At 42.2% G+C, this 12500-nt stretch overlaps 1 protein-coding gene across 3 annotated transcripts in view; it reads left to right on the plus strand.

The window, feature by feature from the left end:
* The window catches only part of ctif (CBP80/20-dependent translation initiation factor), a 208317-nt gene that overhangs the window by 159886 nt on the left and 35931 nt on the right, over nt 1–12500 (plus strand). For all 3 annotated transcript variants that reach the window (XM_067983383.1, XM_067983373.1, XM_067983391.1), the window contains one exon: nt 7970–8417. In XM_067983383.1, the coding sequence (XP_067839484.1) occupies nt 7970–8417 (448 nt within the window). The remainder of the gene's footprint in view (nt 1–7969; nt 8418–12500) is intronic.

Genomic DNA, 12500 nt, shown 5'->3' on the forward strand with positions numbered 1-12500 from the left:
TGATGGGATATAGTTTACTTTTCAGATTTGGTGATAGAGACAGCATCTTCCCTCAACGCAATTTTATCAAGTGAGATGGTGCCTCTGAGTTTTTGATGGATAATTGGTTAACTTTAATTTTTTATCCTATCGATGTTTTGTCTTTTTAGTTTTAATTCCTTCCCTCTTCCCTGCTAAAGCCATATCACTACCCATTATCCTCAAGTACCTTGCACTATCGCACTTATAGATATGTTTACATCAACCAAGAGAGGCTAACGGTGGTCCTTTCAGCCAATGGGAGAAGGTCCAGTGACAGGTTAGTTGTACCCTGGGGGAAGACTGGTGTTGGCATTGTGTCTCTAAGCAACTCCCTGCTCAAAATTCTTTATCACAGGAGTTTTAATTTAAAAAAAAGTAGACAACAGACTTAACTCGCCAGATGGTATGGTTACTTAGTGTTCTTATAATATCATTAGAGGAAGTGTATTAGAAATAATATTGTTTAGTTCCACAATGGCTTAACAAGTAAAAAGCACTGTGCTACTAAGCCATCTCGACCAAGAAGATCCTGTGCTCAATCCCTGGTCTGTACAGGGTTAGCTGGTCTCAGTTAGGGCAGCAATTGGCCCCAGTGCCCCTGGATTAGGGAGGGGGGGGTTGAAGAAACAGACATTTCCTGAATCATGTATTCAGACTCTCATTGTTTATGAATAGAAAAAAAAATCCAAATCAATTCAAAACAGTTATAGGAACATAGGAACAGGAGTAGGCCATTCAGCCCCTCGTGCCTGCTCTGCCATTTGATAAGATCATGGCTGATCTGTGATCTAACTCCAAATACCCGCCTTTGGCCCATATCCCTTAATACCTTTGGTTGCCAAAAAGCTATCTATCTCCGATTTAAATTTAGCAGTTGAGCTGGTATCAATTGCCTTTTGGGGAAGAGAGTTCCAAACTTCTACCACCCTTTGTGTGCAGAAATGTTTTCTAATCTCGCTCCTGAAAGGTCTGGCTCTAATTTTTAGACTGTGCCCCCTACTCCTAAAATCCCCAACCAGCGGAAATAGTTTTTCTCTATCCACCCTATCCGTCCCCCTTAATATCTTATAAACTTCGATCAGATCACCCCTTAACCTTCTAAACTGTAGAGAATACAACCCCAATTTGTGTAATCTCTCCTCGTAGCTTAACCCTTGAAGTCCGGGTATCATTCTAGTAAACCTACGCTGCACTCCCTCCAAGGCCAATATGTCCTTCCGAAGGTGCGGTGCCCAGAACTGCTCACAGTACTCCATGTGCGGTCTGACCAGGGTTTTGTATAGCTGCAGCATAACTTCTGCCCCCTTGTACTCCAGTCCTCTAGATATAAAGGCCAGCATTCCATTAGCCTTCTTGATTATTTTCTGCACCTGTTCATGACACTTCAATGATCTATGTACCTGAACCCCTAAGTCCCTTTGGACATCCACTGTTTTTAACTTTTTACCATTTAGAAAGTACCCTGTTCTATCCTTTTTTGATCCAAAGTGGATGACCTCACATTTGTCTACATTGAATTCCATTTGCCACAGTTTTGCCCATTCACCTAATCTATCAATATCCCTTTGTAATTTTATGTTTTCATCTACACTGCTTACAATGCCACCAATCTTTGTGTCATCAGCAAACTTAGATATGTGACTTTCTATGCCTTCATCTCAGTCGTTAATAAATATTGTGAATAATTGAGGCCCCAAGACAGATCCCTGCGGGACTCCACTAGTCATATCCTGCCAATGTGAGTACCTTCCCATTATCCCTACTCTCTGTCGCCTTTCGCTCAGCCAACTTCCTAACCAAGTCCGTACTTTTCCCTCGATTCCATGGGCTTCTATCTTAGCTAACAGTCTTTTATGTGGGACCTTATCAAATGCCTTCTGGAAGTCCATATAAATAACATCCATTGACATTCCCCTGTCCACTACTTTAGTCACCTCTTCAATGAGTGAGAATGTTAGACCAGTTGAGGACTGCCACTGACTTGGTAAAACCAGTACTAAGAGCCATAACACCAAACCTAACCAGTCTGTGAGATTCCATCTGCATGACAAATCTTTCCAGCTGTTAATGACATTGGGATAAAGGTCCTTCTAATGCATGAACTTGTTGAATACCTGCCAACACCTCGTGGATGTCTCATCTTCTGAGGATTACCCTGCATTCCCCTTGACTGGGCAGGTGAAATTAATTTTTTCTGATGTTGGGATTGCATCTGAGCATTTCTGGGCTTAATTTCATGGTAAATACATGGATGAGGGCACTTGATAATAAAAGGGTGGTGCAGATAAATCAGTCTGTCAAGATAGGTGTTGTAAGATTTCTGTCTCGTTCTTATTGTGTAGAACACTTTATTCTGGTGGTTAAGGGGGGCATTGTCTTCTCACAAAAGTCTTTGAAAAAGATTTGCCATTTGGCTGACACTACATGATGCTGTAAATTGGAACAAAAGAGTAGTTGCACCAAAAATGTGTCTCAGCTTTTTTATTCTCCTCCTGACTGATGAAGGCAATGCCCATTTAAAGCTGTAGCGTCTTACAACAGTTTAACACCGTCTAAGTTGACCAACTAAGCCCCTGCACTGATACAAAAGCAAAACCAATCCACAAGTGTCTTATTACAGTGTGATAACTTTCTTGAAAATAATTAATTTTTTAAAATATATAAATTGAAGGTGAAAATGTTTGACAAACCAATTTTGTTTTAGGAGGGCATGATGTGGAGATGCCGGTGATGGACTGGGGTTGACAAATGTAAGGAATCTTACAACACCAGGTTATAGTCCAACTATTTTATTTGAAAATCACAAGCTTTCGGAGGCTTTCTCCTTAGTCAGGTGAGTCACATTCACCTGACGAAGGAGAAAGCCTCCGAAAGCTTGTGATTTTCAAATAAAACAGTTGGACTATAACCTGGTGTTGTAAGATTCTTTGCATTTGTTTTAGGAGGGAGAAGAGCTGTGAATCATTTTGCTACAGCAAGACACCAAGTGACAGAATGTTATGTTTCAGCGAGATGCACGTTACTGCATTGTATGTTTGTTTTGTAAATGAAACACAAAAAGATTTCATTGTAATACTTATCAATGACTAAAGTGCTGTTTTGTAATGTGAAAGCAGTGTTGCTTTTATTTACACATTCCAGTATGAGCTGCTGTAAAGTATTAAGATAAAGGGATATTGGAACCCAAACTGAAAACTAGTGACTGCTGAAGCAGTTTTTTTTTGCTGTTTCTGTGTTCCATATTTGAGGTGGTTTGTGTTAATTTTTCAACCCCATTAATTGTGTTTTAGGTTGTATTTGTTAGCTGCGGATTTTGTTTTTGATACAGTTTTGTGTTTTCAAAACTAAGTCCCTTTCCTTTCATATTTACAGGATTTATTTGTAAAATGGAATCATAGGCCCCAAACGACTTAAATCCCGTCCCAAATCATGGGGATAAAGTAATTTCCACAATCGAGGTGGGTTGCCCATACCTATCTATACGGGAGCAAATGGGATTGACTACCTTTCTCTCATGTAGTACTGAGGCCTTAACTAGGACCTCAATGGAACTACTGCCAGCTCTCAGCTGGTATGGGTTCCATTCGGTCTATGAAGAGTGTGATGGGCACAATTCCTGGAGTATCACAGAAACTCCCAAACAGTCTTTGGACATCGGGTGGCTGAAGACTTGCCTACTTTACCCCGCAACCAAAGCTAGATTTTACACTATCCAGAAACCCAGCGGATCCAGGTTCTGCCCCAAATTCAGATCGCTTCCCTGCCCTAAGGACAATCCACTTGCTCTACGCCCTCACCAGCCCTCTCAGTTTTAGGCCCACAGAAAGGTAGATTTTTACAGCACAAGAGGAAACTGTACTTTTGCTAGCTCTCTGAAAGAGCTGTCAACTTAGTCCCATTCTTCTACCTGTGCCTTTTTATATCTTTTTCAAATATGTAACCACTTCCCTGTTAAAAATTATTATGGATTCTGCTTCCACTACTGTTTCCATTAGGGCAATCCATGTCCTAACAAACCTCTTCATAAAAAATAAATCTTCTAACCCCTCCATTCATTTTTATTAGTTACTGGCTGGTCGACCAGTAGAGAGAGTTTTTCCTGATTAACTTTATCAAAATTTCTGAAATTTTGATCACCTCTATTAGACCTCCTCTTAACTTTCTTTGTTTTAATGAAAAAGCTCTAGTTTTTCCAGTCTCTCCTCATAACTAAAGCCTCTCATCCCTGCTATCATCTCAGTGAATCACTTCTGCACCTCCTCCTTGGCCTCGCCATCCTCCCTGAAGCAGGATGGCCGAGACAGAACGTAATGGGCTAGAAATTCAGCTGTATAGTGCCCGTTGTATAGGCGCTACACAGCCTCCTGAAGTTCCAAAATGACGTCCAGAACCTGCGCGCATGCTTCTCGCGTGACGTGTGCCAGACGCCATCTTGGTAAAGGGGTTCGCGCAGACGCAGATAATGAACGCCAGCTGCATGTAAAGAGGAGAACATGCATTCGATCAGTGTGCAACGCTGATTTAAAGGGATAGACACCATTTTGGCACTTAACTCTGCAGCCAACGCACTGTCTTAACCACGACCACCTGAACGTGTCTTGGACGGCCTGGAGGACACCACACTAGCGCTATTTGAAGGGACCATGCAGGATTTACAGATTATTTGCTGGATTATTGCTTCTGGCTGCTGATGCAGTTATACCTGTTTTTGGAAGTCTCCTATACTTGAATACTAGGACTAGGGGACATAGCTAACATTTGGAGTCAGGACTTGCACGAGTGAAATTAAGAAACGCTTCTACACGCAAAGCGGGGAGAAGTTCGGAACACTTTTCCGCAAACGGTAGTTGGCACTAGCTCAGTTGTTAATTTTAATTCTGAGATTGATGGATTTTTGTTAAGCAAGGGCATTAAGGGATATGGGGCTAAGGCGGATATATGGGGTTAGGTCACAGATCAACCATGATCTCATTGAATGGCGGAACAGGCTCAAGGGGCTAAATGCCACTGCCACTTGCTGCCTCCTGTTATGCGCCACCTTCTTCTGAGAGAAAGCAGGACGTGTGTCGGTGAGCGTCCTGCAGGATGTTTGGGTGATATGTCTGCCATGGTTGAATAGCTGCCAGTGTGTGTGACCTGTGAGTTGTGGGTGTGTGGCTTGAAACAGTAGTGATGTGTGAGGGTGAGAGGAAGCATTGGAAGAGTTGAGTACTGATTGAAAGAGTTCATTGGTAGGTGCGCGATGGGGGATGTAGTGCACGGAGCAGTGGATCTGGCTAGCGGTGCAGTTGGTAGGAGATGCCACTTGACAGTTGACCTCACTCACCTTGACCGCTCGTGTCAAAGCATTGAACTTCTTCCTGCACTGCATCCATGTTTGTGGTGCTATGTGCTTGGCATTGACTTTGTCTCCTACTGCCTCCCACTGCCTTGGGAGCATATGTCTGGAGGCCCTCTTGCCTCCCTGAGGCTATAGGATGCCACTCCTTCTGTCCACCTCTTCCACCAAGGTCTCCAGTGCATCAGCAACGAACCTTGGTGCACACTCTCTCACAGGCCTGGTATAAATTCAGGTCAGCAGATTGGTGAGGTCTGGCATTCAGATCGGAAAATGTGGGATTTAGTAGTGCGCAACCTTTATTCAATGTTTTAACATAACTCATCAGTTTGTAAACATAGAGATGGGACCTGCATCTGTCTTTTACATTTGCGATGTCTGCTCTCCGTTCAGATCCCATCCGGACCCGTATCTTATATTTTGCACTTATATATATGGTGCAGACTGCCCTTTAAGAGGTGCGAGCAACTCGCGCAATTTAGGCCCCCCTGCTGGTGAGAAGTCCTGGAGAGAACGTCGCAGCTCGGCTTCGATGCTGCACTTCAATCAGGTAAATGAGGAGGCAGCATGAATCTAACGTGCTGCCCGCGTCGGAACCACTGCGCACGGGCTAATCGCGCACCGCGATGCTCGCGCCCAGATTCCAGCCTTATCCAATTTAACCCCTAATATTCTAACTGTAGATTAGCCAGTGATTTTTATAAGTTTAGTATTTCTTCTGCTTTTGTACACAATGTCTTTATTTATAAAAACCCATCATTGTATATGATTTTTTTTATATACAGCTTTATCAACTTGTTTTACCATTTTTTGAAATTTGAACCCCTAAGCGTCTCTGCTCCTCTGCCCTTTTAAAGTTTTACCATTTAGTGTGTATATACCCTCTCTCTTTATTCTTCCTCCCAAGATATATCATTAAATTTCATCTAAATACCTTCTACCCAATCTACTAACTTGTTTATATCCTGCTCAAGTCACTTCACAATTTATTATGCGTTTTATTTTTGTGTTGTGTGCCCCTTATACCCAGATCAAATAAACTCCCCTTAACAGGACCTGTCAATTTCTACATGCATGGATATTGGGTTTATTTTCAAAATAGAACTCATTTGTAGGAAATACGTGATCTCCAACACAATAATTTGCCAATCTTAGCCATTCCATTTAGAATAGATACTGAGTGGAAGTAGAAGAGGGAAATTTAGGGCCAGTTCCCCTCTCCTCCCGTTGACTCTTGGAAATCTCCAGGTGGCCACTTACCGATTGGCAACGGCAGAGCCAGAAACCAAGTTGGCTGCTTGCCCTGTGGGTCATTGAATAATGTTTTCTATAGGGAGAGATCTGAAAGGGAAAAAGCAAGAAATTGCAAAAAAAAACACTTTTTTTTGTTCTCCAGTAAGTCTTAACTTGCAATAATCTCACCAGCATTCCTTTTTGAGAATCCAATTGGATATGAGAAAGTATCTGGAATGGCAAGTAGATTTGAAACTAATCCTTTTATTTTAGTGAGGATGAGCAAAGATTTGCCAAATTTTTCTCCAAAATTTACACTGTGACCTGAAGAGTCCAGATTGTAGGGATGAAAAGTGATTATTGTTGAACCCTTTTTCATGTGAATAAACAGAGAAAGCCAAATGGTACATAGGACAAATATTGTGACTGGCATTTCAAGGTAGAAATGCAGATATATTCACAGGGAAATGGGTGGGGGGGAACCAACAGATTAACGCAAACCACCTCACAGAATCATGTTAAAACAATACCTCATTGTTTAAACAAAAACTTATTTAAAGGGACCAGGTTAGAGACAAATGATAATTTGTGTGACTCATTGATAAATTAAATTAAACACAGTATAGAACTTCCCTGATGACTCAGTAGGTAAACATGCAATTTGGTACTGAGTCACCCAGACCAGGAAGGTCTCAGTTTTGATCCCTATCTGTGGTGAATTCACTGATCTCATCCATGATGGCAGTAGGGGTGCTACAATAGGTCATTCAGAAGAGAGGGGGGAAAGATCTGCTCCTAACTGTTATCCCTCTACAGGAAAGCATACATAAATGGAGTTGGGTGGGAATAGGATTGGCGACACATTGTGTGAACGTGTACAGTGAACAGCGGAGGCTGTTCAACCATGGGAGGCATCGCAGTTGAGCCTAATACTATCCTCTGCCATTCATATACAGGCACAGCAGAGGTCTCTGAATAATGATCCGGAAGGAGAATCCTGGCTGACCGTTTCTATCCCTTCATTGAGGATGATTGTAATGCCTCAAACGCACCCAAGATAACATCAACCAATTTGGCACAGACTAGATATAGAACCAGGGGCCTTCCTGGCCTACGTGGGTCAGTCCCATACCAGGGAGTACTTTTATCCACTGAACCATCAGTGGGAAAAATAAATTTCTATTTAATAAATGTTTGCACTATAGAGTTACCATATTTAACCAAGTCTATTTTAGGATGTTCCATCTCTTTGAGGAGAATATTGTTCAGTGCACTTGCATGGAAAGGTGCGCTTGGCCTGCATGAGCTGCAGAGGGCTACAGGTAAATTTTACCCTTTGAATGCCTCCTGGTTATGAGGTATTGTCCTTATTTGTAGGAGACAGCAGAGGACTCCAGGTGGCAACAAGGTGCAACAGCAACATGGAGAGCATCAGCCTAGCAACACAAAGCACAACCGGGATCACTCGAGACAGTACCAGCCTCCAGCGCCACACGCTGCAGGAAAGCAGGGTCCACCAAACCACGGCTACAGCCAGCAGCGGCGATGGCAGCACAATCAGAGACACTCTCCTAACGACAAGGAGTTGAACAGGAATGCCAAAGACAGCAATAATGTTCAAAGTGAAGATCCCTCGCACAGCCCTGCCCAGATAGCAGGGGAGCTGCATAAGCCGACAGATCCACCCAGCAGTCCAACTCAGCAGAACGTCCAGAACTCTGAAATAAAACGCAAAGACAGCATTTCAGATCGGCAAGTGGACCAACCTAAAGTTAATCTATTGGAGTCTTCCAAAGATAGACTGAAAAGAAGGCTGAAGGAAAAGGTACCTTTTTCTTCCTTTGTTCAACTCTCACCTCTCCTAAAACAAAAACAACCTGATGTATAGACCTCTGTTTTGCTTTTTTATTCATTTTAAAATATTTCACTTAAATCAGAAATTAAATCCAAAAAGAAATCGTGGCTCTGTAAATAAGGTTTCAACTTCTTGATTCAATCTTCCTCTATCTTAATCGTCTTGTTTATGGAAAAAAAAATCTAAACATCTATGTAAAATGAGCTACGGTGAAACTAAGCAGTGTCCCATCGTAAGTAGGAATTGAAATAACAATTTTTCTTGTTCTTAAGGTGATCTTCATTTTGTAGCCATCATGAATTAAATTAATCAAGTAGAAGTACTTGGATTTTAAAAAGGTGTTCAACAAAGTTCCTTATGTGAGTCTAGTAGGGAAGGTTAGGACTGGTGGAATAGATGGCAAATTGTCTAGATGGATTGAGAATTGACAGCAACAGAAGATAGATACAGATCAGCCATGATCTAATTGAATGGCGAAACAGGCTCGAGGGATTGAATGGCCTATCCCTGTTCCTGTGTAAGCACTGACTAAGGAAAATTAACCAGTGATGTGCGATAGGCATCAATTCTGCCTCCGCTGCTTTTCATAATATTTGTTAATGGTGTGCAACAAGGTGCCTGTCGTAATATAATAATAGGTTTACTGATGACGCAAAGCTATGTCGACAGGTAATAAGTAGAAAGGAGATTGATTATCTTCAGAGAACTTTGACCAGTTGTGTAGATTGACTGTGTTATGGCAGATGGATTTTAATGTGGATGGTAAGGTAATGCATATATGAGCCAGTAACAGTAAACATGTGTAACATGAAAATATTGCAGAGGCTAAAAAGGAAAATAATTTGGGTATTATTATTGCTCATACTCTGAAAGCAACTAGTCACTGTGAAGCAGTTATTAATAAGGCAAGTAGGGTACTGGGTTGTAACTGAAGAGGTTTGGGCTACAAGTCAAAACAAGTTATACTGACATTTTATGGATTGATGAAATTCTGGAATATGGAGTACAGCTTTGGTCACCTTACCTCAAAAAGGATATAAATACATTAGAGAGATGATTGCAGGCCCTAAGGGATTGGGTTTATGAAGAAAGGCTCAAGTGACTAAATAGATTTTTACCAGAGAAGAGAAGACTGAGGGGAGAAATGATGCAGGTCTTTAAAATAACCAGTGGTACAGGTAAGGTTGAAGTAAACAAGCCATTTAAATTGAAAAATGAGTTTAGTGCAAGAAGATACGTACAAAAATTCACAAACCTCGAACAAAGAGATTAATTTTTTTTTAAATCCCCCCCCCCCACAGAATGGTGGGCCTGCAGAACATACTCTAAGAAAGTAGTTAATTTGGGGTTAATTGGCATCTTTAAAAGGGGTTAGATTGATATCGGTTGAGAATAGGGATTGAGGGTTATAAAAATATTAATAGCAGTGCTTGATTTTTTTCAGGGAAAGTAGCAGAAGGAGCTTGATGTTCTTTAAATTAGGGAGTCCCTACTAGAATAATTATTCATGTTGCCTGGATGGAGCAGGCTGAATGTCCCTCCTCTTTCTGGATCTTATGTTAAGATATGAGAGAATCTTGTTCAAACCCCTGAATTTAGTCCTTTAATCCAGTCAATTTGGCCACTGATGTGCAATTTTAAGGGAGTATTTTTATGCTGGGGTTCAGTATTTACTGTGGCAAATAGATCTCCAATTTTGGATGAGTCCTGATGTGAGACTACCTGGATTAAATCTACTGGTAACATTTTTATTCTGGCTTTTGACACAAGCTGTCTTTCTCCGGTTGATTTGTATTTCTGTTACCTCAGCAAAGGGTTTACATTTCTCATTTATTTTTGAATTCTCAGGAAAGAGCAAAGTAATAAGATAATTTTCTTGGAGGAAATATTGGCTGGGACACTGACATTTACCCTCACCCCCATCATTAGTAGTAGGGTAAAATTGGGACAATTCTGCTGCTGCCATCACTATTTTATAACAGGTGTAATGAGTCTACATTGCCAGTAATGGAGTTTGTCATGCTAAGCAATTAGCAGTGGGATCATGCAAGAATCCCTCAAGCCCATGGAAACCCTGATTGAAAACTAGAAGAAATATTGACCCCAATATTTCTCTCCTATACGTTCGGGGAACGCTCAATTTCTAGGCATGTAGGAGAGGAAAAAGGGCTGGGGACCTTTGACAACATGGGATTTCCATGACACAACAGGGGCAGACATTGTAATTACATGAGAGTGAATGATAGAGGGGTGTAACAGTGTCTCCCACCTCATTTTCATCTGGGAATGCCAATTGGGCACCCATTTTGAGCAGTTCCTGAAGAAGCTATCAACAGCCCTTGTTCCAGGGCTCCCTCAGATCGGAGGGTCTAAGAGGGGCAGGCAGCAAGGCCAAGATGGCCAAAAAGATAAGTGGTCTTACTTTCCAACATGGATCCATTAGATCCTAGGGGCTAGAGGCCTGCTGGTTGCTGTTTTTTGACCGCAGCCAGAAGGTCTTTGAACCAGCAGCTACTACTGCCAACTTTGCACCCATTATTCTGGTTGTAGGGCCATGTCAGGAGACATGTCAGAGCCATTCTAATACCCTGAACCTTTAAATCCAGGTGGGTTTATGTTAGGTCAGGCACAGTGCACCCAATTAGTATCCCAGTGCAGAGGGAGAAGGATATTGGGGCCATTATCTGTAAATTGGACACTTTGCCAATGTACATGAATAATTTTAAACATTAATGGAATTTACCTGTAACATTTCAAGAATAGTAAACAAGCAGAACAATGAAGTGCATGCAGAAAAACGATCCTCCCACAGAAAGTGTTCATAGCAGGAAATTTCTAGTCAGAATTAGAGGGGTGCATCTAAAGAAAGAAGTTATTATAGCTGCACTGTTGCCTTTTTAAGTTCTATTTATTGTATCCAAGATTTCAGCAATAAATGGACACAGGATGGTAAGTGTCCCTCCGGTATCTTTGCACAAAGAAATATTAACGGTCGTGTGCACCTTATTTGGGGGTGGGGTGGCAGGGGGAAATAAGGGAAAGGTGTCCATGTAATTATAACGTAATCTGAAGGAGACCTGAGATTCCATTGACATCATGGTTTTAACAGAAAGTTGGCTCATGGGAGGCAACACCTTACCACTTAATCAAGCCTTCCTCCTGGTTGTACTTTTCGCCATCTGCCCCACCGAAACCACGGTGGCGCTGTAACCCTTATCACCAAATCACACTTTGGTTACTTCCCCCTACTCCTTTGGTACCTTTACCTCCTTCAAGAACTTCACCTTGTTCCACCCTTCTCGCCAATTCTTTAAAATTCTCGTTCTCTGCTGACCCCCCCCCCCCCCCCCAACAAGCTTCACGCCCGAATTTATCTTTGTGATATCCTCCTTCCTTTCCTCCCTCAGCCTCTGCAGTGAGCAACTCCTCATCCTCAGTGAATTTAATCCCCATTGCCCTCAACCTTGCCCTCTCCATATTTCACTGCTCTCCTGTCTTCCCTTAATCTCACACTCACTCTCTCTCTCTCCATATTCACGGCAACCCCTTCGACCATGCCAACTTATGAGACACCTCTACTCTCATGGTCTTGATCACAGACAAGGCTATCTCCAAGCACTTCCTTGTATCCCTCACTTCCTCCCTCTTCCACTTCCTTCCACATCTGTCCCTGGTTTAAAACTCTCCCTCAGTCACTTGTAATTGCACTTTCAAGCAGTGAACTGCTTAATCTTCAACAAAAATGTGAGGGGCTCATGGACTTTGCCACTAAGATTGAGACCATCTGTTTAAATGCCTTTGTTGCTCTCCCCCCACCCCCGGCCTTTGCCCTTGCCCACTAAGCCAAATTCCCCCTGCCCTAGCCATGAAATCACATTTCTCTTCTATCTCCCCTCAAGCTGTCTCTTAACTCATCTTGAGATGTGCCTCCTGCTCCTTTGACCCTATTCCTGCTAAACTGCTGACCATCCAACTTCCATTCCTAGCCCCCATGCTAGTTGATGTTGTAAATGGTTCCTTCTGCTCAGATACTGTCCCCCTCCCTTTCAAAAC

This window comes from Heptranchias perlo, chromosome 1, assembly GCF_035084215.1.
Source record: "Heptranchias perlo isolate sHepPer1 chromosome 1, sHepPer1.hap1, whole genome shotgun sequence".
NCBI lineage: Eukaryota > Metazoa > Chordata > Chondrichthyes > Hexanchiformes > Hexanchidae > Heptranchias > Heptranchias perlo.